Here is a 25,267-nt window from a genome sequence, read left to right as displayed (position 1 = left end):
CTCTGCGGCATGTGGGATCTTCCCGGACCGGGGCACGAACCCGCGTCCCCTGCATCGGCAGGCGGACTCTCAACCACTGCGCCACCAGGGAAGCCCGGGCCTTTTTCTTTGTGGGTTCAACTGTGTCCTTTCTCCCCTTCTCTCTTACACATTGAATAAACCACCTCTGGTCCATGTGGGCCCAAGTACTCATCCCAGAACCTGTGCATACTGATTTATTGTCCACAAAGATGGAAGTGAGGGAAAGAGGGAGGAGACAGGAGGGGACCCTACTCTCCCACTGGAACTCTGGGGCTCTCTGAGGCACCATTACTGGGGATTTCAGGGTGCCTGGGCGCTGCAAACTCTTTCCCCGCTCTGTGGTCCCTGAAAGAGCCCCACATGCCTGCTCTAGACATGTCCATGCACACTAGTCCTCACACACAGACACACACGCACGGAGGCAATAAATATGTTCCGTACCAAAGTGCCCCCAGCCTGACACTTCAGGTGGGGCCCCTCCGAAAGGGAGGTCTTATAAGTGCTCAATTTCTTCAGGAATGGGGAGGAAGAATTGGGGAGGGGAAGGGCCATACTCTGCAATCTACTTTTGCTGGTTTGAGGCAATCATGGGATTTTCCTTGGAAAAGAGGGTGGGGAAACCAGCTGTTTTCCTATAAGCCTCAGGCTGCCCCTATCCAGCCAGAGCCCAGGATAGGGGCTTTCCCCCACCCTGCCTCAAACAGTACCTCATGATAGTCCTTGGGCCCGCCGAGGGAGAAGCAGAGTGCAGTGCTCAAAGCTAATACTGATTTGGTTGGCAGCAGCAAGAGGACTGACTGGGGGGGTGTCTCACCATCCCAGGGTGATGCTCACAGTAACTGGCGTTTCCCTGGCTAAGGGTAAGCAAGAGAGGCCAACCAGCCCTGCAAGCAGAACTGCCTTTTGGCAGCCGGGGAGAAGCCCTTGGTACTCAGAAAAGATGGCCACAATAGCTGGTCCCGAAAATTCCCAATCCCCGGCCTTCGCAACCAGTGCCCAAACGTTGAGCAGTGGAAACGAGGAATGATTCTCAGCAATGGGTTGGCTGGTCACTAGGCAACTCCCCTGAACCAGGAGCGAGGCCTGAGCTACAGGTCTGGTCCCCCTAGGTCGTCAGGGCACCGCCTTAGCAACCAGGAGCCCGGCCTTAGTAATCGGGGTCCGGCCCCGCCCGGCTCACAGACACACGTTGATCTGCTTGGAGAGCTCTCTCTCCAGGTCCATGATGAGGGCATCAAAGTCTTTGAGGTTCAGGTGCGGGTTGAAGGGAGCCTCGAAGTCGTCTTCGAAGTCAGTGGCGACCGTCGGCTCGCCAGCCTCTTCGTCCTCGTCTTCGCTGTCGCTGCCCGTCACGTGGTCGTAGTCCGGCCCGGACAGGAAGTCCCGCCCACAAGGCAGGAAGTCCCGCCCGCAAACGCTCCAGTCACCGGCGTAGCGGTTGCTCGGGGGGCTCTCAGGGCCGCCCCGGCCGCGGGGCCGAGTCACCACTTCGGGGCTCGCTAGCGGCAAGTGCAGCGGCGGCTGTCGTTTGGGCCGCAGGTACGGGACGAGCTCCGGAGCCTCTGGGGGCCTGCGCGGATCTGCGGAGGGAGAGGGAGGGCTTGGATGATGTCACGCCCAGCGGTGGCAACTAGACCTCTGATTGGCTGCTTAGGTAGCCAGGCCCCTGATTGGCCGGTCGAAAGGCAAGGCCTTCTACCGGATCAGGATTTCACTGGCTGAGCTAGAACTGGTTGCTGAGGCAACCAGGTACAAGCTTACTCGGATTAGGGGGCGTGGCTTGCCTGAAGCCCGAGACTCTAATTGGCCACAGGAGAAAGCGTCGTAGCGGCAGCCTGGCTACGATCGGCGGCGCGGGGGCTGGGGCGGGGGCGAGGGCCAGCTCACCTGGCCAGGCTTGCAGCAGGTAGTGCAGCACCTCGATGTGGCGCTTGAAGTCCACTGCATTCGAGAGGCCCGGGCCAGAGCTGCGGATGCGGGGCCTGGCGGGTGCCTGGCGCGCCGGCAGCAGCACAGGACCGAAGCAAACGGCCAGGTTCTGCGGAGTCATGCGGTTGTGGGCGTGGAAGGAGGAGACAAGGCGCAGGTGGTCCAGGAGAAGCGTCAGTGTAGCCTGAGAGGAGAGGGTTGGGAGAGCATGAGGTGGGCAAAGCCGGTCCCCTGTCGCAACTGAGGGATACTAAGGCGGTTCAGAATGGGGAAACTGAGGTTCAAGGTCTCATAGCTGGGTGATGACCCAGCTAAGACTTAACCGTTAGGTATTATGATCCCATTTTGCTGGAGGGGAGACTGAAGCGAAAGGTAACTTAACTTCGAAATGGCAGAACTTGGGCTTGAGCCTACTCCTCTGTGTGTTAGGCAGGACTGGTATTAATCCCATTTTATAGATGAGGATATTGAGGCACAGAGAGGGTCGGGACTTGTCCAGGATACCACAGCCAGGAACTTCCCTTATGGTAGGTTGACACACCTGTGTTCAGAGTCTGTATTTTTGATACATCCTGCCTGTGAAACCTTAAGTAACTCACTCAACTGCTCTGGGCTTTGGCTTCCATATCTATAAAGTGGGGATACTAATAGCACCTATTTTCTAGAATTGTAACAATGCCACACATTCATGGCCATCACAGGCCCAGGCATGGGTGAAACATTCTGCTGTCAGCCCACTCCCTGTCTCGCCTGCTCCCACCAGGCCCAACTCACCCTCTCCACATCTGGCAGGCAGCTGAGGAGCCCACGGGTGCCCTCAGTGCTGGAAGGAGCCCTGCTTGGGGGCTCTCGGGCCATGGCTTCCAACACCACCTGATAGAGGGGCTGGGTGATGAGCGGGGTAGGCAGCTCCCGAAGATAATCCTTGAGGATGCCTGTGGATACAGGGCCCACTCTGGTCAGGGCACCCCTGGTTTCTGAGGCTGGAGATTCAGCTGGGGCTGGGAGCAGGGGAACAGGAGGAGGATAGGTGCAGGAAGGTGAAAACAAGGCCAGCAGAAGGGGTGAGGTCCCAGAGGGACCACAGGGACTGCCTTGAGGTGAGGGTTGAATGGGGAGCAGGCAGGAGAGAGAAGGGGCATGCTGACCAGTGACAACATTGATATCGGGGTACAGGTCCTCGGAGAGGCAGACAGCTGCACTGTCCCGCTCAAAGGCATCTCGAAGCTCTTTCTTCACGGCTGCTGAGCCACACAGACGGTACAGCCCCACTACCTGGGGGTAGGAGCAGAGAGATGTCCTCTTGTCAGGGCCACAGACTGATCAGGGCCCTGTGGGTGAGGGCCAGAGGCCTAGATCACAGTGGCAATGGGCTGAGAGGTTGGGGGCTGGCTGTAGCTTCACTGGCTGCCTTCCTGCTCCTCTGACACCTGTCATTGGGGATCCCACCTGGCTGCCTGGACAGCCTGGCCCTGTAGACCCTCTGGATCACTTGTCCTGGCACCCACCTCCTTTGACTTAGGAAACTCTGACTCATTTTCAGCTTGCTTGTCACCTCCTCTGGAAAGCCTTCCCTGACTACCCCAACCAGCGTGTCAGGTCCTGCTTTAAGCTCTCCCAGTTTCTTTGCTCTTATCCCAGCCACAGTTTTATATATGTGATTTATTAGAGTCATGTCTTTTCCCCCATCAGACTCTGAGCTCCAGAAGGGCTGGGATCCTACGTTACTAATGAACAGATGACCCATGAATTCTGGGCTAGGTGCTAGGGTCTGGAGGGAGCGGGTGCCCCTGCCCTTGTCTAGGCTGGGATTGGAGCCAGGAGTTCCCCAGGTGGGGTAGGGGGAAGCCTGGCCTCCATACCCTGGGTGTTCTGGGGAGATGTTCTGAAGTCTGGGGGCTAGCTAGGGTGGGGTGAGGGACTTACCCGTAGCCCTCGGCGCTCGATCTGCCCAACACACTTCTGGATGATGAGGGGCACCTGCCCCGGGGACTGCTCTCGCTCCACCAGCAGTGGCAGGGGCAGCCCGAAGACTCGGGGCTCAGCTGTGCCTGGTACTTCCTGTTGCTCCGACAGGGTCAGCTTGGCATACAGCAGCCCTTGGGGCTCCAGGCGCACAGCCAGCTGCTGGGCCTCGCACCCTGAAGACACAAGGGGACCTCCTGAGTCAAGTCTGCCCCCGCAGGCTCCTGGTCTCTACTCCAACCCACGCCCCATCCTGGGCTTAGTACCCTGGGCACTCTGGAGGAAGGAGGGAGCCCTGAGCTGAATCCTGTGCCCTACACCTCCTCCCCTGCAGCCATGCATCCTACCTCGGAAAACCGTGGGCAGCAGCACAGTACCCTGGGCGCAGGGCCGGTGCCGCCGAACGCCGGGGTCCCACGCCAGCACCAGGGCCCGCAGCAGCCGCGCGGCCTCGAGTTCCAGGTGGAAGGTGTGGTCCAGCCGCAGGAAGTCTGGCCCCCCACGCAGCGGCCCCGTTCGGGCCCGGGCCACCCCATCCACCTGCAGCAGGCAGCAGAGGTCTCGCGGAGTGGCCCCAGGTGCCGGTCGCAGCCCCCCCAGCCCGTACAGGTGCAGGCTGAGGCGGCCCCAGAGTGCAGTGGGGGGCGTCCGGGCCGACGGGCCCACCTCATAGGGGCGGAAGGCGGTGGGCGACGGGGGCCCCGCTGGGCGCTCAGGAGAGTCGCCATCACTGAGGTAACCGGCCCTCAGGCCCCGTGCGCCCTCAGACACTGCCGCCCGCCCCGGGGTCCCCACGCTGCTGTCCAGGTGGTAACGGCTGATGACGGACCCCGCGGGGGCGGCTCGCTCACGCTCTCGGCCCGCCCGGGTGCTCCGCAGACTCAGGCGGCGCCGCAGCTCGGGCAGCTTCTTCATCTTCATTGAGAGCCGCCTGGCCGGGCCTGGGGACTTGGTGCGGGAGGCTTTGGTTGGGGGACTGGCGGGGGCTGCGCCTATGGGGAGAGCAGACCTCAGGGTCCAGAAATCTGGGCTCGGGATGGGGGTGAGGCTTGTAGTCATCTTGGGGGTCCCGGGGTGTGAGGCTCGTGCTCACCTGGGGAGGCCAGGCTCTCCGGCTCAGCTGAGCCTGGCTGTGGGCCTGGGAGCTCAGGTGCCGGGAGTCTGGGGTCCTCCTCAGGGATGGGGTTGTACCAGATCTCACCAGCAGGCTCCCTACTGCCAGCTGCCCCGGGCCCCAAGGTGGCCTCATCTGGTGGCTTGGCCCCGCCCAGCACCCATCGGCGGCTGCTGGGCTCCAGGCTCTGCAGGTAGGCACCCCGAGCCGGGCTCCGAGATGCCTCGGGGCTGGGGGGCCCCTCTGCTCCAGCCTGGGATCCTTCCGGGGCCTGGGGCTCTGGTTCTGGAGGACTGGGCTCCGGGCGCTGGGCTGGGCGGCCTGGCAGAGAGCAAGGGGTGTGAGACTCAGCCTCCCACTCTGCTCCCAGAGCAGTCCCGGCCCAGGGCTCTTCCCCCAGCAGGAGAATGCACTCGGCACTGACACTCCGCACATTCATTTGGAATGGGTGGCTGCAGGCCAGCAGTCTCATCTGTTATCAGCGTACGGCCTCCTCCCCAACCTCCCTGGCCCTGGTATCCCAAACAGGACTCTGTCCCTCTGCTCTCCAGCCTCAGAGGTCCGGTGGGGTTTCTTTGGGCCTGGGCCCTGCATTCCCCACTCTACTTCCCTACACCTCTCGTTAACTCTGCATGGAGCCCTGCCCTTGTCCCTTCTCACTGGGTGGCTTTGGGCAAGTCACTTTCCATCTCTGAGCCTCAGTGTCCTCCTGTGAAATGTGGGGATTTGATGCCGCCCTTCAGGGAGGCTTCGGGGAGCTCAACATGGAGAGCATTTCATAGGCACTCATATCTTGGTCAAGCACATAGCCCACAGTGGACGCTGCCTAGCTTGCTTGGAAGACGGGAGCAGGCATGACAGTGAGTGAGTGCCTGCTGGGTTCTCCCATACCTGCAGCATGTCACTCCCCACCTCCCTGCCTGTCTTCCAAACCCGCTGCCACTGTCTCTCAGCCCAGGACTGACCCCCACGGTCAATGCCTCCCCCTTGGGACCTCCCCCTCCTGCTCCATCCTCCTCTGTCTGACATCCCAGGCTGTTTCCTGTGTGTGTTTGTGCGTGGGCACCCCTGTCCCTTCTCTCTGCTCTGGGAACCTTGGGAATCTTTGGGAAGGGCTGGGGGGAGGTCAGATCCATGGAGTCTTCTGCCCTCCCTCCTTTAACTCCTTCCTTTCCGGGACTTCCTGTCCCACGCAGCTCTGATTTCTTTAAGGTCCTGCCCATTTCTTTAAGGACTCCCGCCTCTGGTCACTTCAGATTTCCACTCCCCAGGACTCTCTCTCTGGGTTCATTTAGTAGCATAGTCCACAGAGCTGTTAAGTCACTTCACTGGAACTGGGTAAATGACCCAACTGCTCCGTGCCTCAGTTTCCCCATCTGTATAAAGGGGACAGTTTCTTGGGGCTGCCTAAGGTTGGGTGTAGCTGCAGTCACTGGTTAATAGGTGAGAGGGGGTGGGGGGTGGCCACCATGATTGATGCACCTCCTCTCTCCCTCTGCAGGAGTATGCCCCCATCTCCTATCCCAGGTCTCTAGGGCTCAGGGTGTCCCCTGCCCGGCCTGAATAAGCCCCAGTTTCTAGGCCTCCCAGCTCCTCCTCCCCTGCACTCTCCAGGCGCTCTGCCTCGGCCCCATTTCCTGTCAGGGGCGAGGCCCCCTCCCGGGCCTCCCAAGGAGCTGCAGCGCTGGCATCCCTGGCCAGGCGCACATAACGGTCCGCGCCCCCTCTCCCCCCAGCCCGTTACTTTCAGGACCTTTGCGTGCCCCGGCCCCCAACCCCGGCCCGCAGGGGGCTCCGCAGGGCTTCCCCTATCCCTCCTTGGGGCCCCGGGACCCGCTTCCAAGCCGGGTTTGGTTCGGCGCCCCTTCTTCCCCACCTTCCCCTCTCACCGCGCTCCTTCGCGTCCGACTTTTTCCGTGGAAGTTTCTCCCGGCCCCGAAGGCGGGAGAAGGTTTTCCTGAGTAGCGGCTCGGCCATGCTGGGGCCCGGGCCGGGCGGAGTGCGCGCCCCGGGCTCCGGCCGCGCCGCCCCCCGCCCTCCCCGCCCCGCCCGGGCCTCCCCGCCCGCCCCCCGCCCCGCGCCAGCAGGAAGCGCATTCCGGGAATGCTTGGCCCAAACTTTTTTTTTTTTTTTTTTTTTTTCCCCTTCCCGCGGCCTGAGCGAGCGATGCTGGGAGATGTAGTCAGTCGCCCGGGCCGGGAGGGAACGGGGGCTCTGTGCTACCTTTCTGGGCTCCAGCTCTAAATATCTTGGCGCAGTCGCGGGCCCTAGTCTTTCCTCTTATCCACCCTCCGTTGGTGATCGCATACAGAAAGTTCTGTGGGGTTTACTTCCAAAATGCATCCTGAACAAATCCCTTCTCTTTCCTCCCATCCACTGCTCCAGCCTGGTGCAAGCACTGGCACCACTCGTTTTGATGACACCCCCTCTTCCTTAGTTTCCAGGATGCCACTCTGGTGCCTCCCTCCTCCACCCAGTTCTCCACTCCCCTTTCCCCCCAATTCCAGTTACTACTGCTCTTTAACAAACCATCCCAAATAGCCGTTTCATGATGCTCACAGATGCTGTGGGTCAGGAATTGGGGCAGGGCAGAGCTGACATTGATTGTTTCTACTCCTCAGTTGGAAAGACTTAGAGGCTTAGGGGTGACTCAACAAATGAGGGGCCAGAATCATCTGGAGGCATGTTCACTTGCAGTTGATGCCAGGTGTGGGCTGGGACCTCCGCAGGGGCTGTGGACTAGGGCACCTCCACAGGCCTCCTGGTGTGAACTGGGTTCCTCCTAGCAGGTCAGTAGTCAGGGTAGTTGGGATTCTTACATAGCCAGCCAGGCCTTCAAAAATGAACAAGGCAGAAGCTACATTACCTTTCCTGATCCAGCTTGGAATGTCACTGTGTTACTTCCGGCACCAGATTCGAGGGGAAGGAACATAGACTCCACCTCTGTCAATGGATGGTGTGTCAAGGTGGCCTTGTAACATTCTTTGTGCAAGAGAATGTGGGGTGGGAGATATTATTGTGGCCATTTTGGAAAATTTAACCTGCCTCACTCCTATATTCCATTCTCCATGCTGTGCCCAGAGTGGACTTAAAAACCTGAAATCAGATCATAGCATACCCCTGCTGAACAGTCTTCCCATAACTGCTCACCCCGCCTAAAATAATATCCAGATTCCCACAAATAAAATCCAGCCACAACAAGACTTCTGACCTCATATCCTTTGTTGTCCTCATGGCCCACCATGACCTCCTCTCCGCTTCTCCTTCACATCAAACTGTTCCTGCCCCAGTCCCTTTGCACTTGCAGTTCCCTCTGCCTGGGAAACACTAGTTCATTTGAAGCTGCCTCTTTCTCATCCTTTAGGTCCAATGGCACTTCCTTGGGTGGCCTTCCCCTCCCTGACCGCCTACCACTGTCCGGTCATCATTGCATCACTGTGTTTCATTTCTTCTAACACTTGCCACAGTTTGAACTTTATAGTTCAGTGATTTGTTCTAGTTTCTCTGTCTCCTTGTTCAGAGTGGGGCTGACCAGGTAATACTTGTCTGTCTTATTCACTGCTGAATGTTCAGGTGGGAGATCAGGTGCCAGGTGATGGAGGCCTGTATAGAGGAGGTTGTGTGTGTGTGGTGATAATATGTCTTGGTGCAAATCTCTGTGCTTATCCTACTTTGAGATCATTGAGATTCTTGGATGTGTAGATTCATGTCTTTCATCATCGTTGGGAAATTTTGTGGCCATTATTTCTTCAACTATTCTTTCTGTCCCTTTCTCTTCTCTCCTTCTGGGATTCCTGTTATGCATATATTGGTATGGTTGATGGTGTCCCACAGGTCTCAGGCTCTGTTAATTTTTCTTAAAATTTTAAAAGAATAAATTTATTTATTTTTGGCTGTGTTGGGTCTTCATTGCTGCACGCGGGCTTTCTCTAGTTGTGGCGAGCAGGGGCTACTCTTCATTGCAGCGCACGGGCTTCTCGTTGTGGTGGCTTCTCTTGTTATGGAGCATAGGCTCTAGGCACGCAGGCTTCAGTAGTTGTGGCACGCGGGCTCAGTAGCTGTGGCTCGTGGGCTCTAGAGTGCAGGCTCAGTAGTTGTGGCACACGGGCTTAGTTGCCCTGTGGCATGTGGATCTTCCCGGACCAGGGCTCAAACCTGTGTCCCCTGCATTGGCAGGCAGATTCTTAACCACTGCGCCACCAGGGAAGTCCCTAATTTTTCTTGGATGTGTGTGTTTGGGAGGAGTCAGGTTGAGAGTGGAGTGCACACCATCAGATTCATGCCCAGATGCCTTTGGGCAACTGCCGACAGTGGAGAGAGAGGTTGGGGGTCAAGACAACACCTCTTCACAAGTTGAGGGGAAGGGCTGTAGGACTAGTGTCCTTCGGGGTACTCTAACTCAGAGGAGCTGGAGAACAATGTAGGGGTGAGAGCAGCCCTTGGCCCCACCCATATCATGTCAGATGATTGAAGAACACTCACAGGTCACATCAACATTTGTTAGTTTTTTGGTAAACCCTTTGACAGGGTTTCTGTACTTTTCCTGTTGCATTTATTTGGCTACATGTAGCTCATTTAATTCACAGTTGGCAATGATTCTTTCTCAGCAATCAGAAATTCTTGATAAGTGACAACAAATGATCTACAAACTGTATACAATGATTATGAATGCTAAATTTCACACTTTGTGAAGTTTGTACAATTATTCATCTGAATTTTGCTAGTTGCTGTTTGGATTTTGGAGTGTGTGTGTATGTGTTTTCTTTCCTCCAAATATTCACATTGTTGACTTATGTGCTATGCTTATGATGCTTGATGGATAAATCAGCCCCCAGCAGATACAGGGATTTGTTGAAATGCAGACAGGAGGGTAGGTCAGGTTTGAGTAGAGCTCTACACCTCTGTGGCAGACAATGGAAGTTGGTGGATAAGAACCCTAGCTTCCTCACCCCTTGTATGGGGTGACTAAGGTATGTTTTCCACACTGATTCTCAGAGGTCCCCATGGGATTGAGTTCCAGCTGCCCCCAGTGGAAACTTGCATATCAATGCACTCTTTACTGATTCCCTTCCCTTCCCTGTCTCACTTCTCCACCTCCCTTTCAGCATTTCCTATATCACTTTCCAAATAAACTACTTGCCCTTGAATACTTATCTCAGGATCAGCTTCTGGGAGACACCAAATGAAGACATTCTCTCTAGGCTTCAGTTTCCTCATCCATCCAAAGGGAAGAATAACTCCCCCTATTATCAAGGTTATGGGAATAGGAGGTGTTGGGAATGGGGCATGTGTCTGTGGGCTAATTCCCCCATCTTCTACCTCTCTGGGGGGTCCTCCGTTCCTGGGAAATGGAAGATGGAGCTGATTACGGGGAGTTCCTCCACCTCCTGTTGTTATTCCAGTTGTCCCCACACTGGAGGCTCACATGCATCTGTCATCTTCCAGGATGAGGCAATTGCTGCAGCCTGCACAGTCCTCCTTGGTGGGGAGTCAGTCCTCAGAGGCACCAGGGAAGAGGTGGCTGCCCAGAGATGTCCACTGTGGTGGCATTGAGGAAATAGAGGGACAGAGGGTGGTTGAGTTACCATGAGGCATCTTCCTGAGGCAGGATATGGTATCACCTGGGAGGCAGTCAGAGGGGCAGCATATCTTGGCCAGAGCCTCCCAATGGCCCTTGGAAAAGCCCTGCCAGGCAGCTGTGGAGCTGAAGCTGAGGTACAGCAGGGCCCCCTGTTGCACATGCAGTACTTCCCTTTTATTAGCTCTGCTGGGCTTTCTTGCTGGCAAGGCCTCTGCGCAGGCCCTGGCACACATTTGGCAATTAGCTACCTGCAGGCATGTCAAGAGCTGCCCTAGTGCCCAGCTTGAAGGTCCTGGGGGTGCTAGTGTGGCCACCAGGGCCTCCCAGATGCTGGTTGTCCCAGAGGTAAGGAGGCAACCTGGATAAGAGTGGCCGATCAAATGGGGACAAGAAGCCTGGGGTGGGCAGGGCCAGGCAGAGACCCCGTGTCATTCTTTAGCTCCTCCCTCCTCCCTCCCAGGTCTCAGGCTCTCCTGCACATTCCAAAGAGAGGTCTGGCCCTTGACTGGCTCCTGGGAGGTAGCCTGTAAACCTCTGGAGTATCCTACCTGGTAAGAATCTCTTTGTATACCTGGGGGCCATGCCAGTTAGTTTATGCTAACAGTGAGATTTATAGTGGGGGCCTTGGGCCACACTGTATCAGTTTAACCTCTGGAGGGGCCAGAGACTAACTAAGATGAGCCATGTAGGTGGTCAGCCATGTCTATGTGGCTGTTATGGGCTGAATTGTGTGCCCCTCCCAATTCATATGTTGAAGTCTTAACCGCACAGTACTTTAGACTGTGACTGTATTTGAAGATAGAGTCTTTTTAAAAACTAAAAAAATTTTTGGTTGCAATGGGTCTTTGTTGCTGCACACAGGCTTTCTCCAGTTGCAGTAAGCAGGGGCTACTCTTTGTTGCAGTGTGCGGGCTTCTAACTGCGGTGGCTTCTCTTGTTGCAGAGCACAGGTTCTAGGCGTGTGGCCTTCAGTAGTTGCAGCACATGGGCTTCAGTAGTTGTGTCTCACGGGCTCTAGAGTGCAGGCTCAGTAGTTGTGGCACATGGACTTTGTTGCTCCATGGCATGTGGGATCTTCCCAGACCAGGGACTGAACCCATGTACCCTGCATTGGCAGGCAGATTCTTAACCACTGCACCACCAGGGAAGTCCCAGAGATAGAGTCTTTAAACATGTGATTAAATAAAAATGAAGTCTTTACTCTAATCCAATATGACTGCCATCCTAAGAAGAAGAAATTTGGACACAGACATGTGTGCACACAGAGGGAAGATGATGGGAAGTGACAGGGAGAAGATGGCCATCTACAAGCCAAGGAGAGAGGCCTCAGAGGAACCAACCCTGATGACAACTGGATCTCGGACTTCCAGCCTCCAGAACTGTGAGAAAATGAATTTCTGTTGTTAAAGCCACCTAGTCTGTGGTGTGTTGTTATGGCAACCCTAGGAAACTAAAACAGTGGCCAACCCCCAGTGAAAATCCTGGGCACCAAGACTCAAGGGAGCTACCCTGGTTGGCAGTACACCATGTGTGTTGTCACACATTATTGCTGGGAGAATTAAGCACTGTCCACGTGATACCACAGGGAGGGGACAACTGGAAGCTTGTGCCTGCTCTCTCTTGGACCCTGCTCCATGTGCCTTTTACCTTTGCTGATTTTAATCTGTATCCTTTCCCTGTAATAAACCATGAATATAACAACTTTGCTGAGTTCTGTGAGTCCTTCTAGTGAATCATTGAACCTGAGTGTGGTCTTGGGGACCTCCCACTACACAGATTCATAGAGAAGGAAGTGACTCCCCAGATCTCTGGCAAATGTACATTTGGAAGTAGGAGCTCCCTTTCCAGGACCTTGAGCTCAAGCCTTACTGAATCCTTCCTCATGTCTTGTTGGAAGTGGCTTTCTACCCACTCTGGTGGTACGTTTTGTCCCCCAGAACCCCACATGGGCACAACTTGAACTGTTCCAAGCTGCAGCATGATCTTGGGAAAGTCACCCACCTCAGAGGCCATCCAGCATCATGGTGGAGGGAGGGATCAGGTTTTAGGGTCATACCAGGTTGGATTGGAATTCCTCCCCACCCCACCCTAATCCAGCATGTGACCTTGGGACAGTCACTTTCCCTCTATGATCCTCAGTATATGAATCTCTAAAACTGCTTTAAATACCAAATAAAATCCCATATGGAGAGAAAGAAATGTTATTGTACTTTCATACTGTCCAGGGTCATTCTGCTCCTTCAGATCTAGATAAGATTGGCTCAAACCTCTCCCAACATCTTTGCTGAGATTTTGGCAGATCTCTAGATGATTATTTTCTCATGATCTCCTGTTGTTGCTGAATTAAATAGTTTCACTGTAAGCTCAATGTTCCTGGTCTATAGGATGAGGCACTTACTCCTCTCCTTGATTTCATCAGAAACCCACTCACCCAAGGCCCCTGGGTGTGGAATGGTTTTTACTGAAGTTTGGGAGAGCGGAGGGGAAGTTTACATTGCAACTGCAGCAATTTAACATTGACTGTTAGACATCTCTGTTCCAACCCATCCTACCCGACCACCTCGTGTGGCATCCTAGAGTCTTGCCATCACATTGCCTTCCCATCCATCCATCCATCCATCCATCCAGCCATCCATCCATCCATCCATCCTCCCATCCATCCATTCATTCATCCATTTGTTCATTCATTCATTCATTCATTCACTCAACAAGTAAATTTTGAGTGGCTGCTGAGCCTTGTGAACCATAGAGGTATGGCTCCCTGGCTCTCAGCTCACAGTAAAGTGGATGAAATAGACATTCATCAGAGTCACACAAATGAATGTAAAAATCATTGATATGGTGAGGAGAATGAGGGGATAATGAGCACCTGATGTAGCTGGGATAGGGAGAGGGTGAGGGGAGGCTTCCTTAAAGTGGGGTTTGCATTGAAATCTCAAAACTGGGGAGGCATTAACTCAGGGTGGGAGTGGAGAGACAGGAGCAGCATATACAAAGGTCCTGTGGCACCATCTTGTTTATCCCTTCCTTTTCTGATACTGGGATTCAGCTTGCCTCACCTCTCACTTTTTAGTCCCTTTTGGTCTCCCTGCTGCTTGTCACTCCCATCCGTCTATACAAGGGTTTGCAAACTAGGGCCTGAGGGCCAAATCTGGCTCTTGAGCTATGAACGGTTTTTAAATTTTTTAAATGGTTGAAAACAAAAGACTACAGTTCATGAACCAAATTTAATGCTACCTTTGATAATTTTGTTTTGTAATTAAGACTTTCAAACCTAGTGTCCATGAAGGAAGACTTAGTGATAACCATAGGATTAACATGTCCAGTGACACATAATTTTAGAAAGCCCACATTAGATGGCAGATTTTAGACAGGATTTTCTGGGCTGCAAATTAACTAGGGTTTTTCTGTAATCGTGGAGCCTAGACAGTTGATACAGAAGATGGAAACTTCTTCCCGATTTCCTCTTTGTGAGATGTAGTCAAGATATTTTGGTAGTTGTTATATTTGGGAGCACCTGTTGCAAGGTAGCCAGCCATATTAGGAGAGGCAAGTATGTAGGAGGGTTTCTGGGGTGGGGGAGGGGAGGGGAGAAAGGAGTGAACAAATACCTGTCACTAAAACCCAAACAGCCAGATCCATTTCTGCAATATGTTTTATTTTCTTTAAAACAAACAAACGAAACCCCCTACATGCTATATTTTATTGCTACAATTTGGGGAAGAGTAATACACAGAAGGTAGATATTAGTCGAGAAACTTTCTGCGTCATTTTGATGACTTTAATACATTTCTCAACGCAATGGTTAAAAAAAGTACTATATTTTGTGACATGTAAAATGATATGAAATCCAAGTTTCAGTGTCGATAAAGTTTCATGGGTGCTCAGCCACGCACATTCCTCAATGTATTCTCTACCGTGGCTTCCTCGCTATAGCCTCAGAGCTGAGTCGTCATTGCAACAGAGACTGTATGTCCCATAAAGCTGATATTTACTCTCTGGTCCTTTACAGAAAAAGTTTGCTCATCCCTAACCCATGGCATAACTTAGCAGCAGGCTTGTTCTGAAGCACCTGCCCTCCCATACACCTGCTTAACCCTTACCATTGTCCCCTCTGCCCTTTGTCCAATCCGTGTGGTGAGGTCTGACCACAGCTCCCTGCGTACTCTCTCTCCCCTCACTGTGGGCTCTGTCCCACCAAGAGAACGTTGCACATGCTGTTCGCTCCCAGGGGATGATTACACCGGAGGTGGGTGGAACTGGGCCAGTTCACAGCCAGGATCTGTGTTTCTGAAAAAGAGCAGCTTTTAATCCATTTTGTGAAATGGCACTATCGCCACCTGATGGCCACTTACTCCAACTGTAGCTGCAGTTCTTTCAAAGCGTTTGACATGGACCATCATCCTCTCCAGGACCCCGTCTAGGGCAGGGGAAAATGGAAAATGCCCATGGGAAAATGCCCCAGATATGGTTCGCTCATATTTCTGAACAGATGGCCTGTTCAAGTTCCAAATCTCTACGGCTTCCCTCCATCCCCCATCTATCCCAGTGATCCTCAAACATTAAGGCTCATGTAACTCCCCTGGGGTTGTTAAAATTACGATTTAGTGGTCTGGGATGACGTCTGAGTCTTCATTTCTAGCAAACTCCCAATAATATTGATGCCTCTGATTCATGGACAGCTTTGAGTATCAGGCTTTACTTTTTCTATAGAAAAGAGGTCAGCAAATCCTTCTGTAAAGGGCCAGATAGTAAATATTTTAGATTTTGCACACCATAGGGTCTCTGTCAAGACTACCTGGGCTTCCCTGGTGGCGCAGTGGTTGAGAGTCCGCCTGCCGATGCAGGGGACACGGGTTCGTGCCCCGGTCCGGGAAGATCCCACATGCCGCGGAGCGGCTGGGCCCGTGAGCCATGGCCGCTGAGCCTGCGCGTCCGGAGCCTGTGCTCCGCAACGGGAGAGGCCCCAACGGCGAGAGGCCCGAGTACCGCAAAAAAAAAAAAAAAAAAAAAAAAAAGACTACCCAATTCTGCCTTGTAGCTTGAAAACAGTCATATATGATACATAAACTAATGGGCGTTGCTGTGTTCCCATAAAACTTTATTTATGGGCTCTAAAATTTGTATTTTATATAATTTCAATCTGACACGAAATAGTCTTACTTTAAAAAAATTTCCAGGACTTTCCTGGCGGTCCAGTGGTTAAGAATCCACGCTTCTATTGCAATGGGCACGGGTTCGATTCCTGGTCGGGGAACTGGGATCCTGTATGCCGTGTGGCGCGGCCAAAAAAAGAAAATTAAAAAAATTTTTTTACTAACCATTTAAAAATGTAAAAACCATTTTTAACTTGCAGGCCATACAAAAAACAGGCTGTTGGATGGATTTGGCCCATGGACTGTAGTTTGCAAACCCCTGCTTTAGGCATCGGGTTCTAGACAATATCGTGTGTCATTAAGACCTGGGGCTATGGGATGGGTCCTCTGAATCTTTGCTATGGCTTATGAGCAGCTTCACTTTTCAAGCTTCAGTTTCTTCATCTGCAAAATAAAGAGTTATATTACCTACCTTGTAGGGTTTTTGTTTAAAATTTAATGAGGTAATCTATCTAAAGGGCTTAGCCCTGTACAGGGCACATAATAAATCTCAGCTGTCGATATCATTATTGTCATTATTCTGAGACCCAGAAATTGAATCCATGCAGCTTCAATTCTTCAGCTTTTTCTCCAGTTGTAGCACAACTCCCTTAACCAGAACACAGGGTAGGTCATGGACTTCAGATGATATATCTGGGAATGGTCTTTGCATGATGCTGGCCCTTCCTAAACAAACTGTATTAGTTTGTTAGGGCTGCCATAGCAAATTACCACAAACTGCATGGCTTAAACAACAGAAATTTATTCTCTTAAAGTTCTAAAGGCCAGAAGACTCACATAAAAGTTGTCAGCAGAGTTGGTTCCTTCTGGGAACTGTGAGGGAGAGTCTGTTCCTTGCCTCTCCCCTAGCTGCTGGTGGTTTGCTGGCAAGCTCTGGTGTTCCTTGGCTTGTAGAAGCATCAACTTGATCTCTGCCTCCGTCTTCAGATGGTATTCTCTCTAGGTGCATGTCTGTGTCCAAATTCTCCCTTTTTATAGGGACACCAGTCATATTGGATTAGAACCTACCCTAATGACCTCATTTTACTTTGATCACCTCAGTAAAGACCCTATTTCCAGATAAGGTCACATTCTGAGGTACTAGAGGTTAGACATCGACCTATCTTTTTTGGAGGACACAATTCAACCCCTACCACTAACTCTCCATGAGTTCCAGGCCACCCCATACACTGGTTGCTGATAGCACTGGTAGAATCGTATTGGGTTTGGAGTCAGGTGATGGACATCACAGGAAACACACGGACTCTGGAGCTAATCCAGGGCCAGATCTTCCCACTGTACTCTGTGCACTCCCTGCTTCAAGACCACCTGGAGAGCTTGTTAAGGATGCAGACTCCAGGGTCCAGTGCCAGGCTGTTAAATCACAACACCCATGATCCAAATGCCAGCATCTCCTATGTCTCAATCCGGGGAATGGGGTGGCTTTTTTATGCCAATTATCCCCATGCAAAGTCAGGACCACAAGATCCCCTGTGAGACTGAGGCTGGTGGCTGCTGAATCCAGTAGCAAGTGAGCTAATCTCAACAGATCCTCTCAAAGTCCTCCCCCAAGTCACTTAGGAAGCACAGTGATGTAATACCTGTGGCCAATACACATTGTCTTTATCGATATTAAAATGAGTGTAGCTAATCTTTCATTCCACTAGGATTATCCATGTAGCAATACTATAAGCCTGATACTCCAGAAAATCTAAGGTTACTTCAAAGTCTTCTCTGCTACTCTGATCTTTGGGGGAAGATAAACCATGGGGAAAATGCACATTCCCTTCCGGTAGCACTTCGTTCATCTCATATGACACATTTACCAAGTTGCTCTGTGATTATTTATTGACAGGTCTCTAACCCCCACCAGACTCTGAATGCCTTGAGAGCAGAGATGGGATGTATCCCTGTGTCCCAGGCACTGAACAGTGGTCCTGGAACATGGTAGGTGCCGAACAACTATTCTGCCCTAGGACTGAGAGGGGGGCTACTTTGCCAACCAGCTTCCTCAGGGCTGCCTTCATGTCCTTGTTCCTTAGGCTGTAGATAAAGGGATTCAGCATGGGGATGACCACCCCACACATCAGGGCAGCCGCCTTGTCCTTCTGGGAGGAGCGGGAGATCCGGGCTGCAGGTACACAGTGAAGATGGTGCCATGGTATAGTGACACCACGGTGAGGTGTGAGCTGCAAGTGGAGAAGGCTTTCCATTTGACCTGAGAAGAAAGGATCTTGAAGACTGACTGGAAAATGGAAGTATAAGAGAAGAGGATGCACGCGAGGGAGCTGATGCCCAAGATGATGCCGAAAGGAAAGATCACCGGCTCGTTGGTGTGTGTGTCTGAGCCAGAGAGCTACGGCAGGGGTATGAGGTTGCAGAAGAAGTGGGGGATTTCACAGCCGGCACAGAAGGTCAGTTGAGCCATGAGGCAGGTGTGCACAAGGGGCTGGAGGTTGGTGATCAGCCATGGCCCCCCCACCAACAGCCCCCCCACACAGGGGCTCATGATGGCCAAGTAGCACAGAGGGTGGACAATGGCCATGAACCTATCAATGGCCATCACAGCCAGGAGGAAGCTGTCTATGGTCCCGAACAGGTGGAAGGCATACATCTGGGCAAGGCAGCATACATCTGGGCAAGGCATACAAAGGGGATGGCTTGGCTCTAAGTCCAGAGGTTCACCAGCATCTTGGGGACGGTGGTGGAAGACAAGAAGACGTCGACCAGGGACAGGTTGGAGAGGAAGAAGTACATGGGTGTGTGGAGGTGGGTGTCTGTGGTGTTGGCCAGGATGATGAGCAGGTTTCCAAAGACGGTGACCAGGTACATGAGAGGAACAGCCCAGAGGAAGATCTGATGCTCTGACTTTTCCAAGAGTCCCAGGAGGAGGAATTCTGAGACTACTGTTCAGTTTTCTGGTTCCATGGACAGTCTGTGTCTACTGTGAAAGATAAAAGGGGAGAGGGAAGCGACATAAAGCTGGGAGTCAGAGATGGAGTTCCAGTCTCAGCTCCCTTCAGTCCCGCAGGTTCTGTGAAAACCCATGGAGTCCTTGCAGCTCCCTTCTGTGGATTTCTGTTTCCCCAAACAAAACCATCCATGTCCTCCCTTCCTTCCTCCTTCCTTCCTTCCTTCCTTCCTTCCTTCCTCCCTCCCTCAGCAAATACAGAAAGCCCACGCGCAGCAACAAAGACCCAACGCAGTCAGAAAAAAAGAGAATGAAATACTATTTGCAGCAACATAGATGGACCTAGAGATTATCATACCCAGTGAAGTAAGTCAGACAGAGAAAGACAAATATCATATGATATCACTTATATGTGGAATCTAAAAAAAATGATATAAATGAACTTACCTGTGAAACAGAAACAGACTCACAGTGTTTGAATTGCTTTTTTCCCCTGTATTTGTTTTACACTTTTTATTTTATATTGGAGTATAGTTGATTAACAATGTTGTGTTAGTTTCAGGTGTATAGCAAAGTGCTTCAGTTATGCATATACATGTATCTATTCTTTTTCAAAATCTTTTCCCATTTAGGTTGTTACATAATATCGAACAGAGTTCCCTGTGCTGTACAGTAGGTCCTTGTTTGTTATCCATTTTAAATTTAGCAGTGTGTACATGTCAATCCCAAACTCCCAATCTATTTCTTCCCCCCACCCTTCTCCCCTGATAACCATAAATTTGTTCTCTAAGTCTGTAACTCTGTTTTCTTTTTTATAAACTTATTTATTTTTTATTATTTTATTTATATTTGGCTGCGCTGGGTCTTTGTTGCTGCGCGTGGGGTTTCTCTAGTTGCTGCGAGTGGGGGCCATTCTTTGTTGCGATGCGCGGGCTTCTCATTGAGGGCTTCTCTCGTTGCAGAGCACGGGCTCTAGGTTCCGCGGCATGTGGGATCTTCCCGGACCAGGGATTGAACCCGTGTTCCCTGCATTGGCAGGCAGATTCTTAACCACTGTGCCACCAGGGAAGTCCCTGTTTCTGTTTTGTAAATAAGTTCATTTGTATCATTTCTTTTTAGATTCAGCATGTAAGCGATATACCGTATTTCTCTTTCTCTGTCACACAGTGTTCGAATTGTTGGTGGACTTTATTTTTTGATGTTGGGGTGTCCATGTTATGACTCTCAGTTCTGTTTCCCCAGTAGGCCTCTCTATCTCCTGGAATCCTTCTATTTTTACCTTCTCCCCGACTGGCTTCTAAAAAAAATTCTTATTTTATATTGGAGCATAGTTGATTATCAATGTTGTGTTAGTTTCAGGTGTACAGCAAAGTGATTCAGTTATACATATATATGTATCTATATATGTATCTTTTTCAAATTCTTTCCCCATTTAGGTTATTACAGAACACTGAGCAGAGTTCCCTGTGCTATATAGCAGTGTGTACATGTCAATCCCAAACTCCCTAACTTTCTCTCCCCCCCATCCTCTCTCTGGTAACCATAAGTTCGTTCTCTAAGTCTGTGAGTCTGTTTCTGTCTTGTAAATAACCCAGCTGGCTTTTTGATGTCTTAAAAATGTTAACTTTTAAATGTGTAAATACTCTTGATTAAGAAAATAGCCATGCAATGAAACAATGAATGCTGTCCCCCATCCATGTCCCCATTCCCCCAGTTCTTACCAAGGCCCCTCAATGGATAATCCCTGTTAATGGTTTCTGGGTAACTTTCCAGAATCTCTACACACACACACACACACACACACACACACACAAACACACACACACTCTCTTTCCCTCGCTCTCTATCTCTCTCCCCTTTTTGTACATAAAGTAACACAGTCTAATACTGTTCTACACCTTGTTTTTCTCACATAATTTGTCTTGTTATTTTCATATCCTTAATATTTTTAAAACTCCTCATTTTCCATTGAACGGATGATGCCATAATCTATGTAACCAATTTTCTGTTGATGGCACCATAATTTTTTGTTTGCTTGTTTGTTTTGTTTGTTTTATTGAAGTATAGTTGATTTACAATGATGTGTTATTTTCTAGGGTGCAGCAAAGTGATTGTTATACATATATGTATGTTTGTTTTTTTCAGATTCTTTTCCCTTATAGGTTATTACAAAATATTGAGTATAGTTCCCTGTGCTATATAGTAGGTCCTTGTTGGTTATCTATTTTATATATAGTAGTGTGTATATGGTAATCCCAAACTCCTAATTTATCTCTACCTGCCTTTCCCCTTTGGTAACCATAAATTTGTTTTCTATGTCTGTGGGACTGTTTCTGTTTCGTAAATAAGTTCATTTGTATAATATTTTAGATCCCACATATAAATGATACCATATGACGTTTGTCTTTGTCTGGCTTACTTCACTTAGTATGATTATCTCTAGGTCCATCCTTGTTGCTGCAAATGACATTACGTCATTCATTTTTTATGGCTGAGTAATATTCCATTGTATAAATATACCACATCTTCTTTATCCATTCATCCATCGATGGGCGTTTAGGTTTCTTCCATGTCTTGGCTATTGTAAATAGTGCTGCTCTGAACATTGGGGTGCATTTGTCTTTTCAAATTATGGTTTTCTCCCGATATATGTCCTGGAGTGGGATTGCAGGATCATATGGTAGCTCTATTTTTTGTTTTTAAAGGAATAGCCATACCGTTCTTCATAGTGGCTGTATCTATTTACATTCCCACCAAGAGTGTAGGAGGGTTCCTTTTTGGAACTATCCTCTCCAGCATTTATTATTTGTAGACTTTTTGATGATGGGCATTCAGACTTGTGTGAAGTGATACCTCATTGTAGTTTTTATTTGATTGCACCATAATTTTTGTAACCAATTTGCTATTGATGGATGTTTCCAGTTTTTGCTAAAATGGATACTTTGTACATATATTATTTCATACTAGTGAGTGTGTCTGAGCATGAACTCCAGAAGTGGAGTTGATGGGCCAAAGGTTGCTTTTTGATTGATATTACCAAGTTTTTCTCCATAAGAATTGTACTAATTTACAGTCCCCTTAGAGATACGTGAATACCTGTCTTCTCACAGACTCACCAACAATTTATGTTGTCATCTTTTGAATATTGTCCTTGTCACTCTGATACGTGAAAAAATAGTACCTTAGTATGATTAAAAATAATTAACAGACTTTATTATTTTATTACAGTTTTAGATGTACAGAATAATTGAGCAGATAGTGAGTTCCATATACCCATCCCCTCTTCCCACCCCTGCATATCATTTTCCTTATAAGTAATATTTTGCTTTGGTGGGGTGCATTTGTTTTAATTAATTTATCAATATGGATAAATTCCTCAGTATGAATTTTAATTTGCATTTCTCTGTGAGTGAGGTGGAAAATCTTTTTAATATATAAATAGAATCTCTATTTTCTTTTCTGTGAACTATCTCTTCAGATCCTTTCCCCATTTTCCTTTTCGTTTGTTGGATTTTTCTTATCAATTTCTAGGAGCTCTTTATACTTGAGGGAAATGAACCATTTGGCTATGATATACATGGCCAATCTCTAATCTCTTAAAAGCTTCTCCCCATGGTCTCCTTCTTTTTGTCTTCCTTCTTTCTGTATTTTCAGCCATTTTTTTTGTCAGTTGTTTCTCTTTCTGGTTGAGGAAAAATATTTGACAAGGTCAGTGAAGTTGGGGGAAGGAAGCTGTTTACATGTGCCTGGTCTCAGGGTTACACATGAGAAAACAATTAAACCTTTACAGTGCTAAGAGAAACTGCCCCTTAAGTAACCCCTTGTGTTATTGTGGACAAAGTCTCTTTTTTCTCAGTTTTGACTTGCATTAAAAAGTCCTTCTTTGGTGAAGCCTATTTAATGTCTAGCTGTGAAAGGTAACAAGGAGCTAGGAGCACACTAAGGAGACAGATGCTTAGATAATTGTGTTGCAAAGTGATGAAAGTTTTAATAGAGGTGGTGTGATGCTGTGGAACAAGCCTTGGAATGGGTGCAGGATTCACTGCTTACCGTGTGACCCAGAGCATGTCACTTCTCCCCTTCCTCCTCTATAAAATAAGAGGATGGACCAATGTCCTGAACTCGGCTCTCCCACCTCAGAGGCACAGGCCTGACACCCGGCCAGAGCACCAAGGCCCTGTCAGCCACAGGGCTCAGAAGAAAAGGGAGAAAGAAAGAAAGAAAGAAAAACTAAACTAAAATATAATAAAGTTATTAAAATAAAAAATATTAAAAATAAAAAAGTAATAAAAAAAGAAAGAAGAGAGCAACCAAACCAGAAAACAAATCCACCAATGATAACAAGTGCTAAAAACTATACTAAAAAAACCCCCAAAACAAACAAACAAACAAAAAACAAATGAAAAACGGACAGAGAGAACCCTAGGACAAATGGTAAAAGCAAAGTTATACAGACAAAATCACACAAAGGAGCATATACATTACACACTCACAAAAAGAGAAAAAGGAAAAAAATATATATATGTATATAAAAAGGAAGAGAGCAACCAAATCAATAAACAAATCTACCAATGATAATAAACTCTAAATACTAATCTAAGATAAATATAAAACCAGAAACAAATTAGATGCAAAATGCAAACCCCAAGTCTACAGTTGCTCCCAAAGTCCACCGCCTCAATTTTGGGATGATTCGTTGACTCTTCAGGTATTCCAGAGACGCAGGGTACATCAAGTTGATTGTGGAGACTTAATCCGCTGCTCCTGAGGCTGCTGGGAGAAATTTCCCTTTCTCTTCTTTGTTCGCATAGCTCCTGGGGTACAGCTTTGGATTGGCCCCGCCTCTGCATGTAGGTCGCCTGAGGGCATCTTTTGGGAAGTCTGAGGTCTTCTGCCAGCATTCAGTAGGTGTTCTGTAGGAGTTGTTCCAGATGTAGATGTATTTCTGATGTATTTGTGGGGAGGAAAGTGATCTCCACCTCTTACTCCTCCACCATCTTGAAGGTCTCTCTGTCACTCTCCTCTATGAGACAGTTTCCCTGTCTGAAAAGGACCTAGAAAGAATGCTAGATGCTTTATAGTAATGGCACTGAAAGGTGGGTTTTATGATCCCTGTTAATCCTCTGGAAATTGCTTCTCCCTTCTCTGGACTCCCACAGTTTTGCCAGTTTATACTTTGTACAGCTTTTGATTCTTATTCTAGAGACTGAACAGGCAGCTCCATTTTTAGAACTGAAAGCCTGCGTTCTTTATGTTTGTCTCCATCAGGGTCACCAGTGTGGGCACAGAGCTGGTGTCAGGGAGAATTTGTTGAGTAAACAAACAAAAAAATGAACAAATAAAAGAAAGGATGATGGATGCATAAATGGATGAACACTTCTTCAGTTCTGCCCAAACTGTCCAGAGCATCCATTGATGCAGGGAGAGGGGAATGAGAGAGAGGGGCCTAGGGGAGAGAGAGAGAGAGAAAGAGAGAGAAAACCTAATATTTGCCAAATCACTTACTGACTATAGAAGTAGCTTCTCCTTAAAGCCGGCTGTCTCACCACTCTCCTAGCTACCAACAAGGCTGGGCACCAAGGAGGGATAAGGACCTACGTGCAGACCTTGGAGAAGGGGTTACCAGCCCAGGATCTTCCCAGGTTTCTCCTGAGAGGCCTGTCTATAAATTGGGCAGCACAGCTGTCTGGGCCTTTATTGCCAGCAAGTTTTCTGTTGCTCCATAAACTTTATGACAAGAGGGACACACCCTTGATACAGCCTTGGTGAGGAAATAGAGCCAAACTCTCAAGGAATGAGTGATGGCAAAGCTAAGCTGACACCCCCTGGCTAAGGGGGCTGAGGCAGAGCATCCAAATTAGCCAGGGCTTTTATGCCATTCCAACCACAAAGCACCCTGCAGGTCCAGCTCCTACAGCTATCATTGATCCATCATTTCCATCATTACACCTGCTTCCATCCCTTCCATGTTTGACAGTGCATTTAATGCCAACTTCACTTGTTTGTTATTGCATCGAGTCCTCAACAGCCCTAAGAGATCAGCAGTGTTGCTCCTATGAAGGAACTGAGACTCAGAGGTGAAATAACTACCCAACCACCAATTGACACAGTTGGTATTCAAACCCAGGAGGGTCCAGCCCCAGAGGGTTTGCTCCAGCTGCCTCAGCTGATACTTCACTGATGATTCAGTCTCTCTCTTCTCTTCCTCATGACCTTCCTTCTCTATTCTTTTTCAGCTTTAATTTTTATTTCACTTTTAAATTCAATTTACTTTTATCTAAAAAATTTTAAATTTTTACCTAATTTTAAAGGTTACACTCCATTTACAGTTATAACAAAGTATTGGCTATATTTCCCGTGTTGTACAATATATTCTTTTTTTTAACATCTTTATTGGAGTATAATTGCTTTACAATGGTGGGTTAGTTTCTGCTTTATAACAAAGTGAATCAGCTATACATATACATATATCCGCATATATCCTCCCTCTTGGGTCTCCCTCCCACCCTCCCTATCCCACCCCTCTAGGTGGTCACACAACACCGAGCTGATCTCCCTGTGCTGTGCAGCTGCTTCCCACTAGCTATCTATTTTACATTTGGTAGTGTATA

General features: G+C 49.3%; 2 protein-coding genes across 3 annotated transcripts; both read right to left on the bottom strand.

Moving 5' to 3' along the window:
• Positions 1–199: 199 nt before the first annotated feature.
• Positions 200–7,026, bottom strand: SYDE1 (synapse defective Rho GTPase homolog 1). Of its 2 annotated transcripts, XM_007101421.4 has the most exons (8): positions 6,919–7,026; positions 5,009–5,350; positions 4,263–4,907; positions 3,877–4,091; positions 3,099–3,225; positions 2,725–2,885; positions 1,909–2,134; positions 200–1,601 (listed from the first exon to the last, which is right to left on the bottom strand). In XM_007101421.4, the coding sequence occupies exons 1-8, from the start codon at positions 7,004–7,006 to the stop codon at positions 1,198–1,200; spliced, it is 2,208 nt and encodes a 735-aa protein (XP_007101483.1). In that variant the 5' UTR covers positions 7,007–7,026; the 3' UTR covers positions 200–1,197. The 2 variants fall into 2 exon arrangements, with proteins under 2 accessions (XP_007101483.1, XP_007101484.1); XM_007101422.4 differs by lacking the exons at positions 200–1,601; positions 1,909–2,134 and adding an exon at positions 2,143–2,491.
• A 10,578-nt stretch (positions 7,027–17,604) lies between these two features.
• On the bottom strand, positions 17,605–18,673 carry OR1I1 (olfactory receptor family 1 subfamily I member 1). Its single transcript, XM_024134335.2, is given in 3 exon segments — positions 17,605–17,864; positions 17,867–18,392; positions 18,395–18,673. Coding segments are annotated over 3 exon segments (1,065 nt in total).
• Positions 18,674–25,267: the final 6,594 nt, after the last annotated feature.

Source organism: Physeter macrocephalus, chromosome 2 (genome assembly GCF_002837175.3).
Source record: "Physeter macrocephalus isolate SW-GA chromosome 2, ASM283717v5, whole genome shotgun sequence".
Lineage (NCBI taxonomy): Eukaryota > Metazoa > Chordata > Mammalia > Artiodactyla > Physeteridae > Physeter > Physeter macrocephalus.
Note: the sequence above shows the minus strand (reverse complement) of the source record. Positions and strands in the feature narration are given on the sequence as shown.

Excerpts from the sequence above, each read along its gene's own strand:
- SYDE1 (XM_007101421.4), bottom strand. The coding sequence starts at position 7,006 with ATGGCCGAGCCGCTACTCAGGAAAACCTTCTCCCGCCTTCGGGGCCGG. Across the intron at positions 4,908-5,008 it reads GGAGAGCCTGGCCTCCCCAG|GCGCAGCCCCCGCCAGTCCC; the intron begins GTGAGCACGAGC and ends CTCTCCCCATAG. Across the intron at positions 2,135-2,724 it reads GCCTGCCAGATGTGGAGAGG|GCTACACTGACGCTTCTCCT; the intron begins GTGAGTTGGGCC and ends CTCTCCTCTCAG.